The sequence below is a fragment of the Hyla sarda genome, chromosome 4 (genome assembly GCF_029499605.1).
Source record: "Hyla sarda isolate aHylSar1 chromosome 4, aHylSar1.hap1, whole genome shotgun sequence".
Lineage (NCBI taxonomy): Eukaryota > Metazoa > Chordata > Amphibia > Anura > Hylidae > Hyla > Hyla sarda.
In genome coordinates, this window is record NC_079192.1 from 291202627 (window position 1) to 291216629 (window position 14003).

Below are 14003 nucleotides of genomic sequence, written 5' to 3' on the forward strand. Positions count from 1 at the left end.
TTAAAAACGGCATGGTTTGCTTACATTTAACCTTCAGTGTGGTGACAAGGTGAATTTACTACTCTGCTGTTATTGAGCTCTCCATGTAGCCCACCTATTACTCCTTCTCCCTATTTTATGGGGCAGAACTAGAGCTGGGATGTTGACCAGCAGTACAAACACACAGGCCTAAACTTATCAAAATGTGTCCACAGCAACCAATCACAGCTCAGCTTTCATATCTTAAAGAGCTCTGGTAAAGTGAAAGCTTCCTTACTCTTACTGCTCTGGCCAATCACATGGCAGCACCTACTCTTCTTTGCTGTGTCATGACAGAGCTGAAGAAAGTTTACTGGACTATATAGGTTGGAACTTTGTCTGAGGTTTACAGTACATGTGGAGGATGAACAATCGGAGTTTATATTTTATCAGAGTAGATCATATAATAAAGGCTAAAGGATATGTTCACACGTACATATTGTTTGCTGCAGATCTGTTGTAAAAGATTTTGCTTGCCATTGAAGTCTAATTAATATTACTAAAACTAACTCCTTAAGGACAAAGGGATTTTTCATTTCCTCCAAATAGCCATAACGCTTTTAATTTTCCATCTGCAGTTCCATAAAAGGGCTTGTTTTTTGCACCACCAATTGTACTTTGTACTGACATCATTTTAATATCAAATCTACAATGAAAGTGCAGTGCATTTATCGGTAAAAATTCCAAATTACTTTTATTATGAAGGTCCATACGATTAAAAGGATAACAATTTATATAGGTTTTGTTTTATTTTACTGCTTTTTAAAAATTATAAACTTATCGAAAATATGTATAAAATTTTCATGTTTTGACCCCCATAACGCTTTTATTTTTGTGTATACTGAGTTGTATGAGGGCTCATTTTTAGTGCCATAATCTGTATTTTTTATGGGTAACATTGTGGTATTGATTTGACTTTTTGGCTGCTTTTTAGCTTATTTTTTCTGGGATATGAGGCGATAAACTTGCAATTCTGGGGTTTGGTATTTTTTATGCTTGCGCCATTTACCGAATGGGATTATCAATGTTCTATTTTAATAATTTGGACAATTATGCACACAAATATGTTTATTTTCATTATGTTTACTTTTTTATATGGAAAATGGGAAAAGGGGGAGGGGGTGATTTGAACTTTTAATATGGAAAATGTTTATTTTTTTAAATGTTCATGAAACTTTTCTTTTTTTTTTTTACACTTTATAAGTCCCCTTAAAGTGGTACGCCGCTGAAAATATCTTATCCCCAATTTCAAGGAGAGAGGATAAGATGTCTAATTTCCAGGGTCCCGCCGCTAGCCCCCCTCCATTTATGTCTATGGGAGGAGGAGTGACGTCTATGTACTAGCCATCATGCCCCCTCCCATAGACATGAATGGAAGGGGCATGGCGTGACTTGAACGCGGAAGCTGCACGGCATTACTTCACGTGGCGGGACCACAACTGCATTCTTGTAAAGCTAACGTTTTTTGTTTTTTTGGAACCTAAAAAATAAAATAAAAATGACACAAAACAAAATCATACCAGGTTTGTCATTTGCTTCAGATCCTCTACTATCCGATGTCAGGGTTGCCTGAGGAAGTGCTGGTGGTATTAAACTAGATGGTAAATCTTCTATCGGGTGAGATCCACTAACAGCAGCAGTTAATTTAGTAGAGGCCTTCTTTGCTACATTTGAGGAAACCAAGGAAGATTTACTTGAACTTTTGCTAGTCTTAAAAAAAAAAAAAAAAAGTAGTAGTTAAATATGTGCAGAATACATAAAATGAAGGTATTTTAGGAACAAACAAACACTGTTACAATGCTCATTCCCTAGTTAACTGCAGGACTTAAAAGGGGTTATCCAGGAAAAAAACTTTATATATATATATATATATATATATATATATATATATATATATATATATCTCAACTGGCTCCAGAAAGTTAAACAGTTTTGTAAATTAGAGTAGAAAACAGACATGGTGCACATCTACAATCTTGTATAATGATCTGATTGCTTCTCAGCATAATATCAAAAACTAACAGGTTGTTAGTATAAATTTTTGATCAAAAAGTACAAGCCCACTCGCCACGTCAAGGCCACCTATTTAGAGTGGGTCCCTAACGTCCCTAGCATAAAATGGCGTAGCACTGGGCGGCGACCACCACCGCCGCGACACCAGTGCCCACGGGGGGGGGGGGGAAAACGACCCACTGGCAGTGCGGCCCCAATGCCACTCAAACCAGTCTATGGGTCGCACCTCCCCGCAGACACGGCAGCAACGGACGCCGCACAGCACCACACCAGTGTGAACAAGGTGTAATACCTCACTTACCATGCTCTCCCTGTCAGACTGGGAGGCTGCTAGGAAAGAAATGGACCCTGTGTAGCTAACTACTACTTATATAGTGTTGGGCTGAGGGGGTGGAGAAGAGTGCAGCACATGTTCAAACAACATATTATGCTGAGAAGCAATCAGATCATTATACAAGATTGTAGATGTGCACCATGTCTGTTTTCTACCTGAGTACACATTGTGTTTTCTATCCCCTCCTTTTTGTTTTTGTTTGAACATGTGCTGCACTCTTCCCCACCCCCTCAGCCCAACCCTATATAAGTAGTAGTTAGCTACACAAGGGCCATTTCTTTCCTAGCAGCCTCCCAGTCTGACTGGGAGCGCATAGTAAGTGAGCTATTACACCTTGTTCACACTGGTGTGGTGCTGTGCAGCGTCCGTTGCTGCCGTGGCGCCGTGTCTGTGGGGAGGTGCGACCCATAGACTGGTTTGAGTGGCATCGGGGCCGCTCTGCCAGTGGGTCGTTTTTCCCCGCGTGGGCACTGGTGTTGCAGCGGTGGTGGTCGCCGCCCAGTGCTACGCCATTTTATGCTAGGGACATAGGGACCCACTCTAAATAGGTGGCCTTGACGTGGCGAGTGGGATTGTACTTTTTGATCAAAAATGTATACTAACAACCTGTTAGTTTTTGATATTATGCTGAGAAGCAATCAGATCATTATACAAGATTGTAGATGTGCACCATGTCTGTTTTCTACCCGAATTCAGATTTGTAAATTACTTATATTAAAAAATCTTAATCCTTTCAGTACTTATGAGCTTCTGAAGTTAAGGTTGTTCTTTTCTGTCTAAATGCTCTCTGATGACACGTCTCGGGAACCGCCCAGTTTGGAAGAGGTTTGCTATGGGGATTTGCTTCTAAACTGGGCACATGTCATCAGAGAGCACTTAGACAGAAAAGAACAACCTTAACTTCCGAAGCTCATAAGTACTGAAAGGATTAAGATTTTTTAACAGAAGTAATTTACAAATCTGTTTAACTTTCTGGAGCCAGTTGATATATAAAAAAAGTTTTTTTCCTGGAATACCCCTTTAATGCATTCCTCAATGAGAAAGGTGCTAATTAACCCCTTGGGGACGGAGCCCATTATAACCCTAAGGACGGGAGCATTTTTTGCAAATCTGACCACTGTCACTTTAAGCATTAATAACTCTGGGATGCTTTTACTTATAAATTTGATTCAGAGATAGTTTTTCGTGACATATTCTTCTTTATGGTAGTGGTAAATTTTTGTCGATACTTGCATAATTTCTTCGTGAAAAATTCAAAAATTTGATGAAAAATTTGAAAATTTTGCATTTTTCTAACTTTGAAGCTCTCTACTTGTAAGGAAAATAGACATTTCAAATAAATTATATATTGATTCACTAATGCAATGAGGGAGATTTATCAAAACTTGTCCAGAGGAAAAGTTGCTGAGTTGCCCATAGCAACCAATCAGATCGCTTCTTTCATTTTTAACAAGGCCTCTGCAAAATGAAAGAAGTGATCTGATTGGTTGCTATGGGCAACTCAGCAACTTTTCCTCTGGACAGGTTTTGATAAATCTCCCCCATTATGTCTACTTTATATTTGCATCATAAAGAGACATGTTTTTACTTTTGGAAGACATCAGACGGCTTCAAAGTTCAGCAGCAATTTTTCAATTTTTCACAAAATTTTCAAAATCGGAATTTTTCAGGGACCAGTTCAGGTTTGAAGTGGATTTGAAGGGCCTTCCTATTAAGAAATACCCCACAAATGACCCAATTATAAAAACTGCACCCCTCAAAGTATCCAAAATGACATTCAGTAAGTGTGTTAACCCTTTAGGTGTTTCACAGGAATAGCAGCAAAGTGAAGGAGAAAATTCAAAATCTTCATTTTTTACACTCGCATGTTCTTGTAGACCCAGTTTTTGAATTTGTACAAGTGGTAATAGGAGAAAAAGCCTCCAAAAATTTGTAACCCAATTTCTCTCGAGTAAGGAAATACCTCATATATGTATGTCAAGTGTTCGGCGGGCGCAGTAGAAAGCTCAGAAGGGAAGGAGCAACAATGGGATTTTGGAGAGTGAATTTTGCTGAAATGGTTTTTGGGGGGCACGTCACATTTAGGAAGCCCCTATGGTGCCAGAACAGCAGAAAACCCCACATGGCATACCATTTTGGAAACTACACCCCTCAAGGCACGTAACAAGGGGTCCAGTGAGCCTTAACACAACGCAGGTGTTTGACGACTTTTCGTTAAAATCGGATGTGTAAATGAAAAAAAAAGATTTTCACTAAAGTGCAGTTTCTTCCCCAAGTTTACCATTTTTACAAAGGGTTATGGGAGAGAATGCCCCCCAAAATTTGTAACCACATCTCTTATGAGTATGGAAATACCGCATCTTAGGACGTAAAATGCTCTGCGGGCGAAATACAATGCTCAGAAGAGGAGGAGCGCCATTGAGCTTTTGGAAAGAGAATTCGTTTGGAATGGTAGTCAAGGGCCATGTGCGTTTACAAAGCCCCCTGTGGTGCCAGAACAGTGGACCCCCCCACATGTGACCCCATTTTGGAAACTACACCCCTCACAGAATTTAATAAGGGGTGCAGTGAGTATTTACACCCCACTGGCATTTGACAGATCTTTGGAAGAGTGGACTGTGCAAATGAAAAATAAAATTTTTCATTTTCACGGACCACTGTTCCAAAAAATCTGTCAGACACATGTGGGGCGTAAATCCTCACTGTACCCCTTATTATATTACACAAGGGGTGTAGTTTCCAAAATGGGGTCATTTGGGGGGGGGGGGGAATCTATTGTTCTGGCATTATGGGGGCTTTGTAAACTCATGCGGCCTTCAATTCCGGACAAATTTTCTCTTCAAAATCCCAATGGCGCTCCTTCTCTTCTGAGCATTGTAGTGCGCCCGCCGAGCACATTACATCCACATATGGGGTATGTTCTTACTCAGAGGAAATCGGGTTGCAAATTTTGGGGGCTTTTTTCCTATTTTCCCTTGTGAAAATGAAAAATTTAGGGTAACACCAGCATTTTAGTGACAACATTATTTTTTTTTTTTTTTCATTTTCCCATTCAAATTTAATGAAAATTCGTCAAACACCTGTGGGGTGTTCAGGCTCACTATACCCCTTGTTACGTTCCGTGGGGGGTGTAGTTTCCAAAATGGGGTCACATGTGGGTATTTATGTTTTTGCGTTTATGTCAGAACCACTGTAAAATCAACCACCAGCCTTGTTGTGCATCCGCAGAGCGTTTTACGCCCACATATGGGTTATTTCCATACTCCGGAGAAATTGCGTTGCTAATTTTGGGGGGCATTTTTTTTCCTTTTACTGCTTGTGAAAATAAAAAGTATGGGACAACACCAGCATGTTAGTGTAAACTTATTTTTTTTTTTTTTTTTTTTTACACTAACAGGCTGGTGTAACCCCCAACTTTTCCTTTTCATAAGGGGTAAAAGGAGAAAAAGCCCCCCAAAATTTGTAGTGCAATTTCTCCCGATTACGGAAATACCCCATATGTGGCCCAAAAACTGTTTCCTTGAAATACGACAGGGCTCTGAAGTGAGAGAGCGCCATGCGCATTTGAGGACTAAATTAGGAATTGCATAGGGGTGGACATAGGAGTATTCTACGACAGTGATTCCCAAACAGGGTGCCTCCAGCTGTTGCTCAACTCCTAGCATGCCTGGACAGTCAGTGGCTGTCCAGAAATGCTGGGAGTTGTTGTTTTGCAACAGCTGGAGGCTCCGTTTTGGAAACACTGCCGTACAATACGTTTTCCATTTTTATTGGGGGGGACAGTGTAAGGGGGTGTATATGTAGTGTTTTACTCTTCATTATGTTTTAGTGTAGTGTTTTTAGGGTACATTCGCACTGGGGTGTTACGGTGAGTTTCCCACTAGGAGTTTGAGCTGCAGCGAAAAATTTGCCGCAGACCAAACTTGAAGCAGGAAACTTACTGTAAACCTGCCCGTGTGAATGTACCCTGTACGTTCACATGGGGGACAAACCTCCAGCTGTTTCAAAACCACTACTCCCAGCATGCACTGGCAGTGCATGCTGGGAGTTGTACTTTTGCAACAGCTGGAGGCACATTGGTTGGAAAATCTTCAGTTAGGTTCTGTTATCTAACTCAGAATTTTCCAACCAGTGTGCCTCCAGCTGTTGCAAAACTACAACTCCCAGCATGTACTAAGGGCATGCTGGGAGATGTAGTTATGCAACAGCTGGAGGTTACGTAACTACAACTCCCAGCATGGTGAGACAGCTGTTTGCTGTTTGAGCATGCTGGTATTTGCAGTTTTGCAACATCTGGAGGGCTACAGTTTATAGACCACTGCACAGTGATTTCCAAACTGTGACCCTCCAGATGTTGCAAAACTACAAATCCCAGCATGCCCAGACAGCAAAGAGCTGTTTGAGCATGCTAGGAGTTGTAGTTTTGCAAGATCTGGAGGGATACAGTTTAGAGACCACTATATAGAGGTCTCAAACTGCAGCCTTCCAGCTGTTGCAAAACTACATATTCCAGGATGCCCAAACAGCAAACAGCTGTCTGGGCATGCTGGGAGTTGTAGTTTTGCAACATCTGGAGGGCTACAGTCTCAGACTGTAGCCCTCCAGATGTTGCTAGGCCACTTACCAGCTTCCGTAGGATCCAGGGAGCAGTCTTCTTCTGCCGCACGCCGCCCACGCCGATCTCAGTCGCTGCCTCCGGAGGGGTAAGTGGACCTTCGGCGTTAGGTCCCCGTCGTTTCCCCATCCTGCCCCGCCTATTGTGGGTGGGCAGGACGGGGAAAACTAAAGTAAACCCATCCGCCCCCGATCTGCTATTGGTTGTCGCGTCTAGCCCACCAATAGTAGGGATAGGAGGGGTGGCGGGGACCGAAATTCCCACAGGCGTATGGATACGCCCTTCGTCCTTAAGTACCAGGACGCGAGGGCGTATGCATACGCCCTTCGTCCACAACAGGTTAAAGGGGTTTTCCAGGACCATTATACTGATGATCTATTCTTATCCCCTTAAGGACCAAGCCCATTTTGACCTTAAGGATCAGGCCAATTTTATTTATTTATTTTCATTTTTTCCTCCTCGCCTTCTAAAAATCATAACTCTTACATTTTTATCCACAGACCCATATTAGGGCTTGTTTTTTTGCGTGACCAATTGTACTTTGTAATGACAGCACTCATTTCACCATATATGGAGCAACCAAAAAATGTATGTGGGGAAATTGAAAAGAAAACCACAATTTAGCAAATTTTGGTGGGTTATTTTGTGGATCAATATGATTAAAATTATACCAACGTTATATGCTTTTCTATAATTGTACCGCTTTATAAAAATCTCAAACTATTTTAACAAAATTTGTATGTTTGAAATTGCCCTATTTTGCCAACATGTAACTATTATTTTGCCATATACGGGGGAGGTATGAGAGCTAATTTTTGTGCCATGATCTGTAATTTGTTATATTTTACTTTTTAATCACTTTTTATCAAAATTTTTGGGAATAAAATGTGACAAAGAGGAGCAATATTGGATTTTACCTTGTTTTTATGTTTACGCCGTTCACCATACGGAATAATTAGCATTATATTTTAATACTTTGGACATTTACGCACGTGGCAATACCAAATATGTTTATAAATGTATATTTTATACGCTTTTTGGGGGTAAAATGGGGAAAAGGGCCGATTTACATTTTTATTGGGTGAGGGGATTTTAAAAAAAAATTAACTTTTTTTTAAAACTTTTTTTATTTTTTTTAAATACACTTTTTAGGTCCCCATAGGGGACTATTTATAGCAATCAGTTAATTGCTAATACTGTTCAGTGCTATGCATAGGCATAGCACTGATCAGTGTTATTGGCAATCTTCTGCTCTGGTCTGCTCGATCTCACTCCAGAGCAGAAGACCCCTGGAAATGGCCGGAGGCAAGTGAGGGGACATCCGTCCGCCATTATGGATGAACAGATCCCTGTGCCCCGGGCGATTCGATCATCCATTTTACCGACCGCACAGCCACAGATGCCGTGATCTGTATTGATCATGGCATCTGAGGGGTTAATGGCAGACATCAGTGCGATCGCTGATGTCCGCCATTACTGGCGGGTCCCTGGCTGCTGATAGCAGCTGGGACCTGCCATGCATGACGCAAGCAGCGGTCCGGTGCTCGCGGTCATGTTCATGACGTAAATGTATGTCATGGTGCGGGAAGTCCCACCGCATCATGACGTACATTTACGTCAGATATTATTATGGGGTTAAAGGGGTATTCCTGGAAAAAAAAAACTTTCTTTTTTATATCAACTGGCTCCAGAAAGTTAAATATATTTGGGTTAATGCTGAGCCTCGGCAGTGCCCTGCATTAGCCATGGGTCCTGGCTGCCGGTAGCAACCAGGACCCACAGGGTTTAACTAGTTCTCCGCTGGTGAGAACGGTTTAAACCCCGTTAAAGGGATCAGGGCATACAGGTATGCCCTGTGTCCTTAAATACTCGGGATTCAGGGCGTACCTGTACGTCCTGCATCCTTAACAGGTTAAAGGTCAGCTTTTCATTTCTATATAACAGGTTCTTACAGATAATTTGCTTTGCTTGTTGATTGTTTTCTCATGTATTACCGCCAACTCCATTGTCAAAAAGACATACTTTCAACATTTTGTTCAATAATTAAAGGAGAAGTATCCAAAGGATAAGGGATACGTTTTAGATCACGGGGGTCTGATCAGTCGAACCCCCATGATCTCTTGTCAGGGGCCCCAGCTCTCCCTGGGTGCACGAAGTGGGGCCGCCACTTCATCTCCATATATCTCTATGGTAGTGCCAGACATAGCCGAACAGCTTTCCCATAGAGATATATGGAGGGGTTGTCGAGTCCCCCGCTTCATGCGTGAGACTTGAAGCGCCACTCCCGAGGAGAGTCGTGGCCCCATACAAGGATTCGCAGGGGGTCCCTGTGGTCAGACTCCCGCGATCTAAAACTTATCTCCTATCCTTTGGAAAGATATGTTTTTCCCTATGATATAGCTTCTTTTAAGAAGCACTGCAGGTTTTGTTGTTGTGAATGTCATGCACACTTATCAGCACTAGGCCTACAGTGATATTTGTTGCACTCCAGCACAGCTGCATACATGTGTTTCATTACTGTAACTGAGTAATGTGATCACATGTCTGACCCATAGAAGAGGAAGAGGTCTATCCTGGGTCAGAAGACTTACTGTGAACTACAAAAAGACATCAGACTCTCCTGGCATCTCCATGACCCTCCTCTGCCAGCTCTATTTGTATACTGCTGATATCTTTATAGTATCAGGATACATATAAGTTATACACCTCCCCTGAGGCTGTGTTCACCTTTTGCAATGTATATACCAACAATGATGAAAAATTGGTGAGACACTTCACTATCCAGGCATATAAGCCACCCATCAGGATCCACAACCGAGGAGACCTCATGAAAGGTATAGATTTGTGAACTAGAATACGAACTCCCCTAGCATGAGAGGAGTACGCAGAATGATAAGAATAACCTACCCATGCTCTTTGGAGGACCACAGTATTATCGGCCGTCAAATGGGTCTCAGTTAGGGTGCATGCAAACCACGTTTTGTACATACGGGTGCCGGATCCAGCGGGAGAGGGGCAAAATGGGCACTCCCATACCCCGGCCGGATCAGCCCGTGACTCCATTTACTTTAATGACCCGACCGGAATCAAACTACGGTTTTAGGTCCGGTCCAAAACCGCATACGGGTCAAAACTGAGCCGACCGGAGTCGCCGTTTGACTCCGGTCGGGTCATTAAAGTAAACGGTGTCACGGGCTGATCCGGACGGGGTACCTGAGCGCCCGGTTTGCCCCTCCCCCGGCCAGATCAAGCACCCATATGTACAAAACGTGGTGTGAATGCACCCTTAGACACAGTATAGAAGGTTGGATCTGTCTCAGCAAATTAACTCCTTAAGGACCGGGGGGTTTTCCATTTTTGCATTTTCGTTTTTTGCTCCTTGCCTTTAAAAAATCATAACTCTTTCAATTTTGCACCTAAAAATCCATATGGTTGCTTATTTTTTGCGCCACCAATTCTACTTTGTAATGACGTCAGTCATTTTGCCCAAAAATCTACGGTGAAACGGAAAAAAAAATCATTGTGGGACAAAATTGAAAAAAAATCGCCGTTTTGTAACTTTTGGGGGCTTCCGTTTCTACGTAGTACATTTTTCGGTAAAAATGACACCTTATCTTTATTCTGTAGGTCCATACGATTAAAATGATACCCTACTTATATAGGTTTGATTTTGTCGTACTTCTGGAAAAAATCATATATCATATATATATATAACTTTTTTATTTTTCCGTGTATGGGGCAGTATGAGGGCTCATTTTTTGCGCCGTGATCTGAAGTTTTTAACGGTACCATTTTTGCATTGATAGGACTTATTGATCGCTTTTTATTCATTTTTAAATGATATAAAAAATGACCAAAAATGCACTATTTTGGACTTTGGAATTTTTTTGCGCGTATGCCATTGACCGAGCGGTTTAATTAACGATATATTTTTATAATTCGGACATTTCCGCACGCGGTGATACCATATATGTTTATTTTTATTTACACTGTTTTTTTTTTATGGGAAAAGGGGGTGATTCAAACTTTTAATAGGGGAGGGGTTAAATGATCTTTATTCACTTTTTTTTCCAGTGTTATAGCTCCCATAGGGACCTATAACACTGCACACACTGATCTTTATCATTGATCACTGGTTTCTCATAGGAAACCAGTGATCGATGATTCTGCCGCTTGACTGCTCATGCCTGGATCTCAGGCACTGAGCAGTCATTCGGCGATCGGACAGCGAGGAGGCAGGTAGGGGCCCTCCCGCTGTCCTGTAAGCTGTTCGGGATGCCGAGATTTTGCAGCGGCTATCCCGAACAGCCCACTGAGCTAACCGGCAGCTTTTACTTTCACTTTTAGCCGCGCGGCTCAGCTCTGAGCGTGAGGCTAAAGGGTAAATAGCGTGCGGCGCCGCGATCGGCGCTGCGCGCTATTAGCGGCGGGTCCCGGCTTCACTATGACGCCGGGCCCGCCGTGATATGATGCGGGGTTACCGTGTAACCCCGCGTTATATCACGGGAGCAGGACCAAGGACGTACCTGTACGTCCTTGGTCCTTAAGGGGTTAAATATGGCATAGCGTTTAGTAGCTTCCCTAAGCCCCCGCACATTCCGGCCAATAATGTTAAATACCACCATCAGACAGGGGAGAGTATAAATGAACACAAGGGACCACAGGGACCCAAAGGAGACCAGCAGACACCCTCACAGGCAATAAGGATAAGTAGAAAGCCGGACAGCTGGGAGAGACGGAAAAACAAACAAGATAAACACCCAAAAAAAAAAAAAAGAGAACACAACCACATAAAACACTGTGGCATGCGGCACCAGGGGGCGCCAATACATTCACGCCAGTCAACATCACTCTCCAAAACACATGGGAACAACTGTACCACAGCAAGGAATAAAGAAATCGAAGTGTAGACTAAAGTAGGAACATAGAACAAGAATGCAGGCAACTAATCACACCCATCTAGCAGGTATAGCATACAGTCCCGCAGTGAAACAGTAAATAACACATCCCTCAATAAATAAAAAAAACAGGCAAAAGACATAACCCCCACAAAATAGCATAATTGACCCCCCACATCCTAAAGAATAACAATGTCAGTACCCATAGCAGAAATGTAAAACAATGGTTCAGCAGAATAAACAACAAAGAACTATACATATGAAAAATTAGCATAGCAATAGTAGACAAATGAACAATAGTCCACCAGGTAAAGAGACGGCAAAGACTAAACAGGGCAGTTCAGTCCGGGGCAGGACCCGGAGAGCCCCTACGGGCCCACTGGTGTAGCTGGGACTCGTGAGCGTCCAGTGGACGGCTGTGTCCACCCCATCAAAGAAATGTGTATGGGGCACCCATAGCCACAACACGGACTTTGGCTGGGTATAGCATAGAATATTGGACTTCAAGGGAGGCGCAGCAGTCTCCTGACATCAATGAAAGAGGTATGTTTCTTCTGCACCTCCACAGAGAAGTCAGGGAAAAAGGAAATGACATGACCATCCACCTCGATTGGCTGCTTTTCCCTGGAAAGCCGCAGAATCAAGTCCCAGTCCCGATAATGCAGAAGCTTTACAAGCATGGACGGGGGGTGGGTCCCCTGGTGGAAATGGTCTGGTAATAAATGGCCAAGCTGAGTAAGACTAAACAGCTTGTAAAATTGGGTAAACCATAAGCTTAACAAAAAACATCCAAATAGATACGCTTGGCTGATTTTAGCATCACACAACAAGAAAATTAAACAGCATTTAAATAGTCACTACTTTTGCACTCGATAATTATATACTAGTTTAATGACTGGTAGATAAACCTATGACCATGTAACTAACTGTTCCATTGGTTTTCTACATTGGAGACATTTATGTACTGCTTTCTTTTATATTGTTTCATGTTACTTGCTGTTTATAAAATGTCTTTAAAATTTTCAAAACTATAAACAGTTATTTATAAAAAAAAAAAAAAACAGCATTTAAATAGAACACAGAAAAAAGAACTCACTTTGTAAGTACTGGTGTGCTGAAACTGAATGCATTGTACAGATGTTTTGTGGGCATTCACAGTTTTGATTGGAGAATTTAACATTCTTAAATCATAAAGATAAATCTTTCCACGTGAAGAACCAACTGCCAGTGTTGCTCCATCAGGCATGAAGTCTACGGCAGTCAGAGGTGATTCAGCTACTACTGTCTGGAGAAGCCTAGAAGACAGAAAAAGTTGCCAGGTGAACAATTCCAAAACAATGGTGTTATTAGCATCATCTATGAAGATTCAGAGGGTCCCAGGGCCATAGGTGTAGTGCAGTAATTTTATTTTTTTTTTATGTTTACTGTATGCTTTATTTGCGGTTCAGGTTTTTATTTTTTTTGCACTTGTAGAGGGCCACACTCTGGTGACCACTGGTCTGCTGCCTGCCCCTAGCTTTTTATGGGGTAGTTTTGCCATATGTAGCGGGCCACACTTCGGCGACGTCTGGTCTGCCGCCTGTCCCTAGCTTTTTATGGGGTGCAGGATATATTATTATTATTTTTTTTTTTTGCACTTTTTTGGGGGCATATGCAGTCTGTGCCACCAGCAGCTGTTCTGCCCTGTGTGGCCGGACCACAAACTCTCTAAAAAAAAATAAAAAGACCTCTGCCCCCAAAATGTGCCGTTCAGTAATAAATCACTGATCAGCAATCCGCGCAGTCTGCACACGGGGTATGGTCCGTCCACACAGCACAGAAAAGTCACTGGTGGCACAGACCACAGAAAAATATCCTGCACCCCATAAAAAGCAAGGGGCAGGAAGCAGACCAGTGGTCGACAAAGTGTGGCCCTCTACATGTTGCAAAACTACAACTCCCAGCATGCCCAGACAGGCGTTGGCTATCTAGGCATGCTGGGAGTTGTAGTTTTGCAACACCTAGAGAACCACAGTTTTGAGACCACTGTGTAGTGGTCTCTAAACTGTGGTCCTCCTGATGTTGCAAAAATACAACTCCCAGCATGCCTAGATAGCCATTGGAGGAAGCACATATGCGCTTGACC

The 14003-nt window shown here is 42.4% G+C and overlaps 1 protein-coding gene across 1 annotated transcript in view; it reads right to left on the reverse strand.

Annotated features, from left to right (window-relative positions):
- The window catches only part of NEDD1 (NEDD1 gamma-tubulin ring complex targeting factor), a 74984-nt gene that overhangs the window by 26070 nt on the left and 34911 nt on the right, over nt 1-14003 (reverse strand). Inside the window, exons 7-8 of the mRNA XM_056574481.1 lie at nt 12975-13173; nt 1539-1728 (exon numbers count right to left, since the gene is read on the reverse strand). Coding sequence (XP_056430456.1) covers nt 1539-1728; nt 12975-13173 — 389 coding nt within the window. The remainder of the gene's footprint in view (nt 1-1538; nt 1729-12974; nt 13174-14003) is intronic.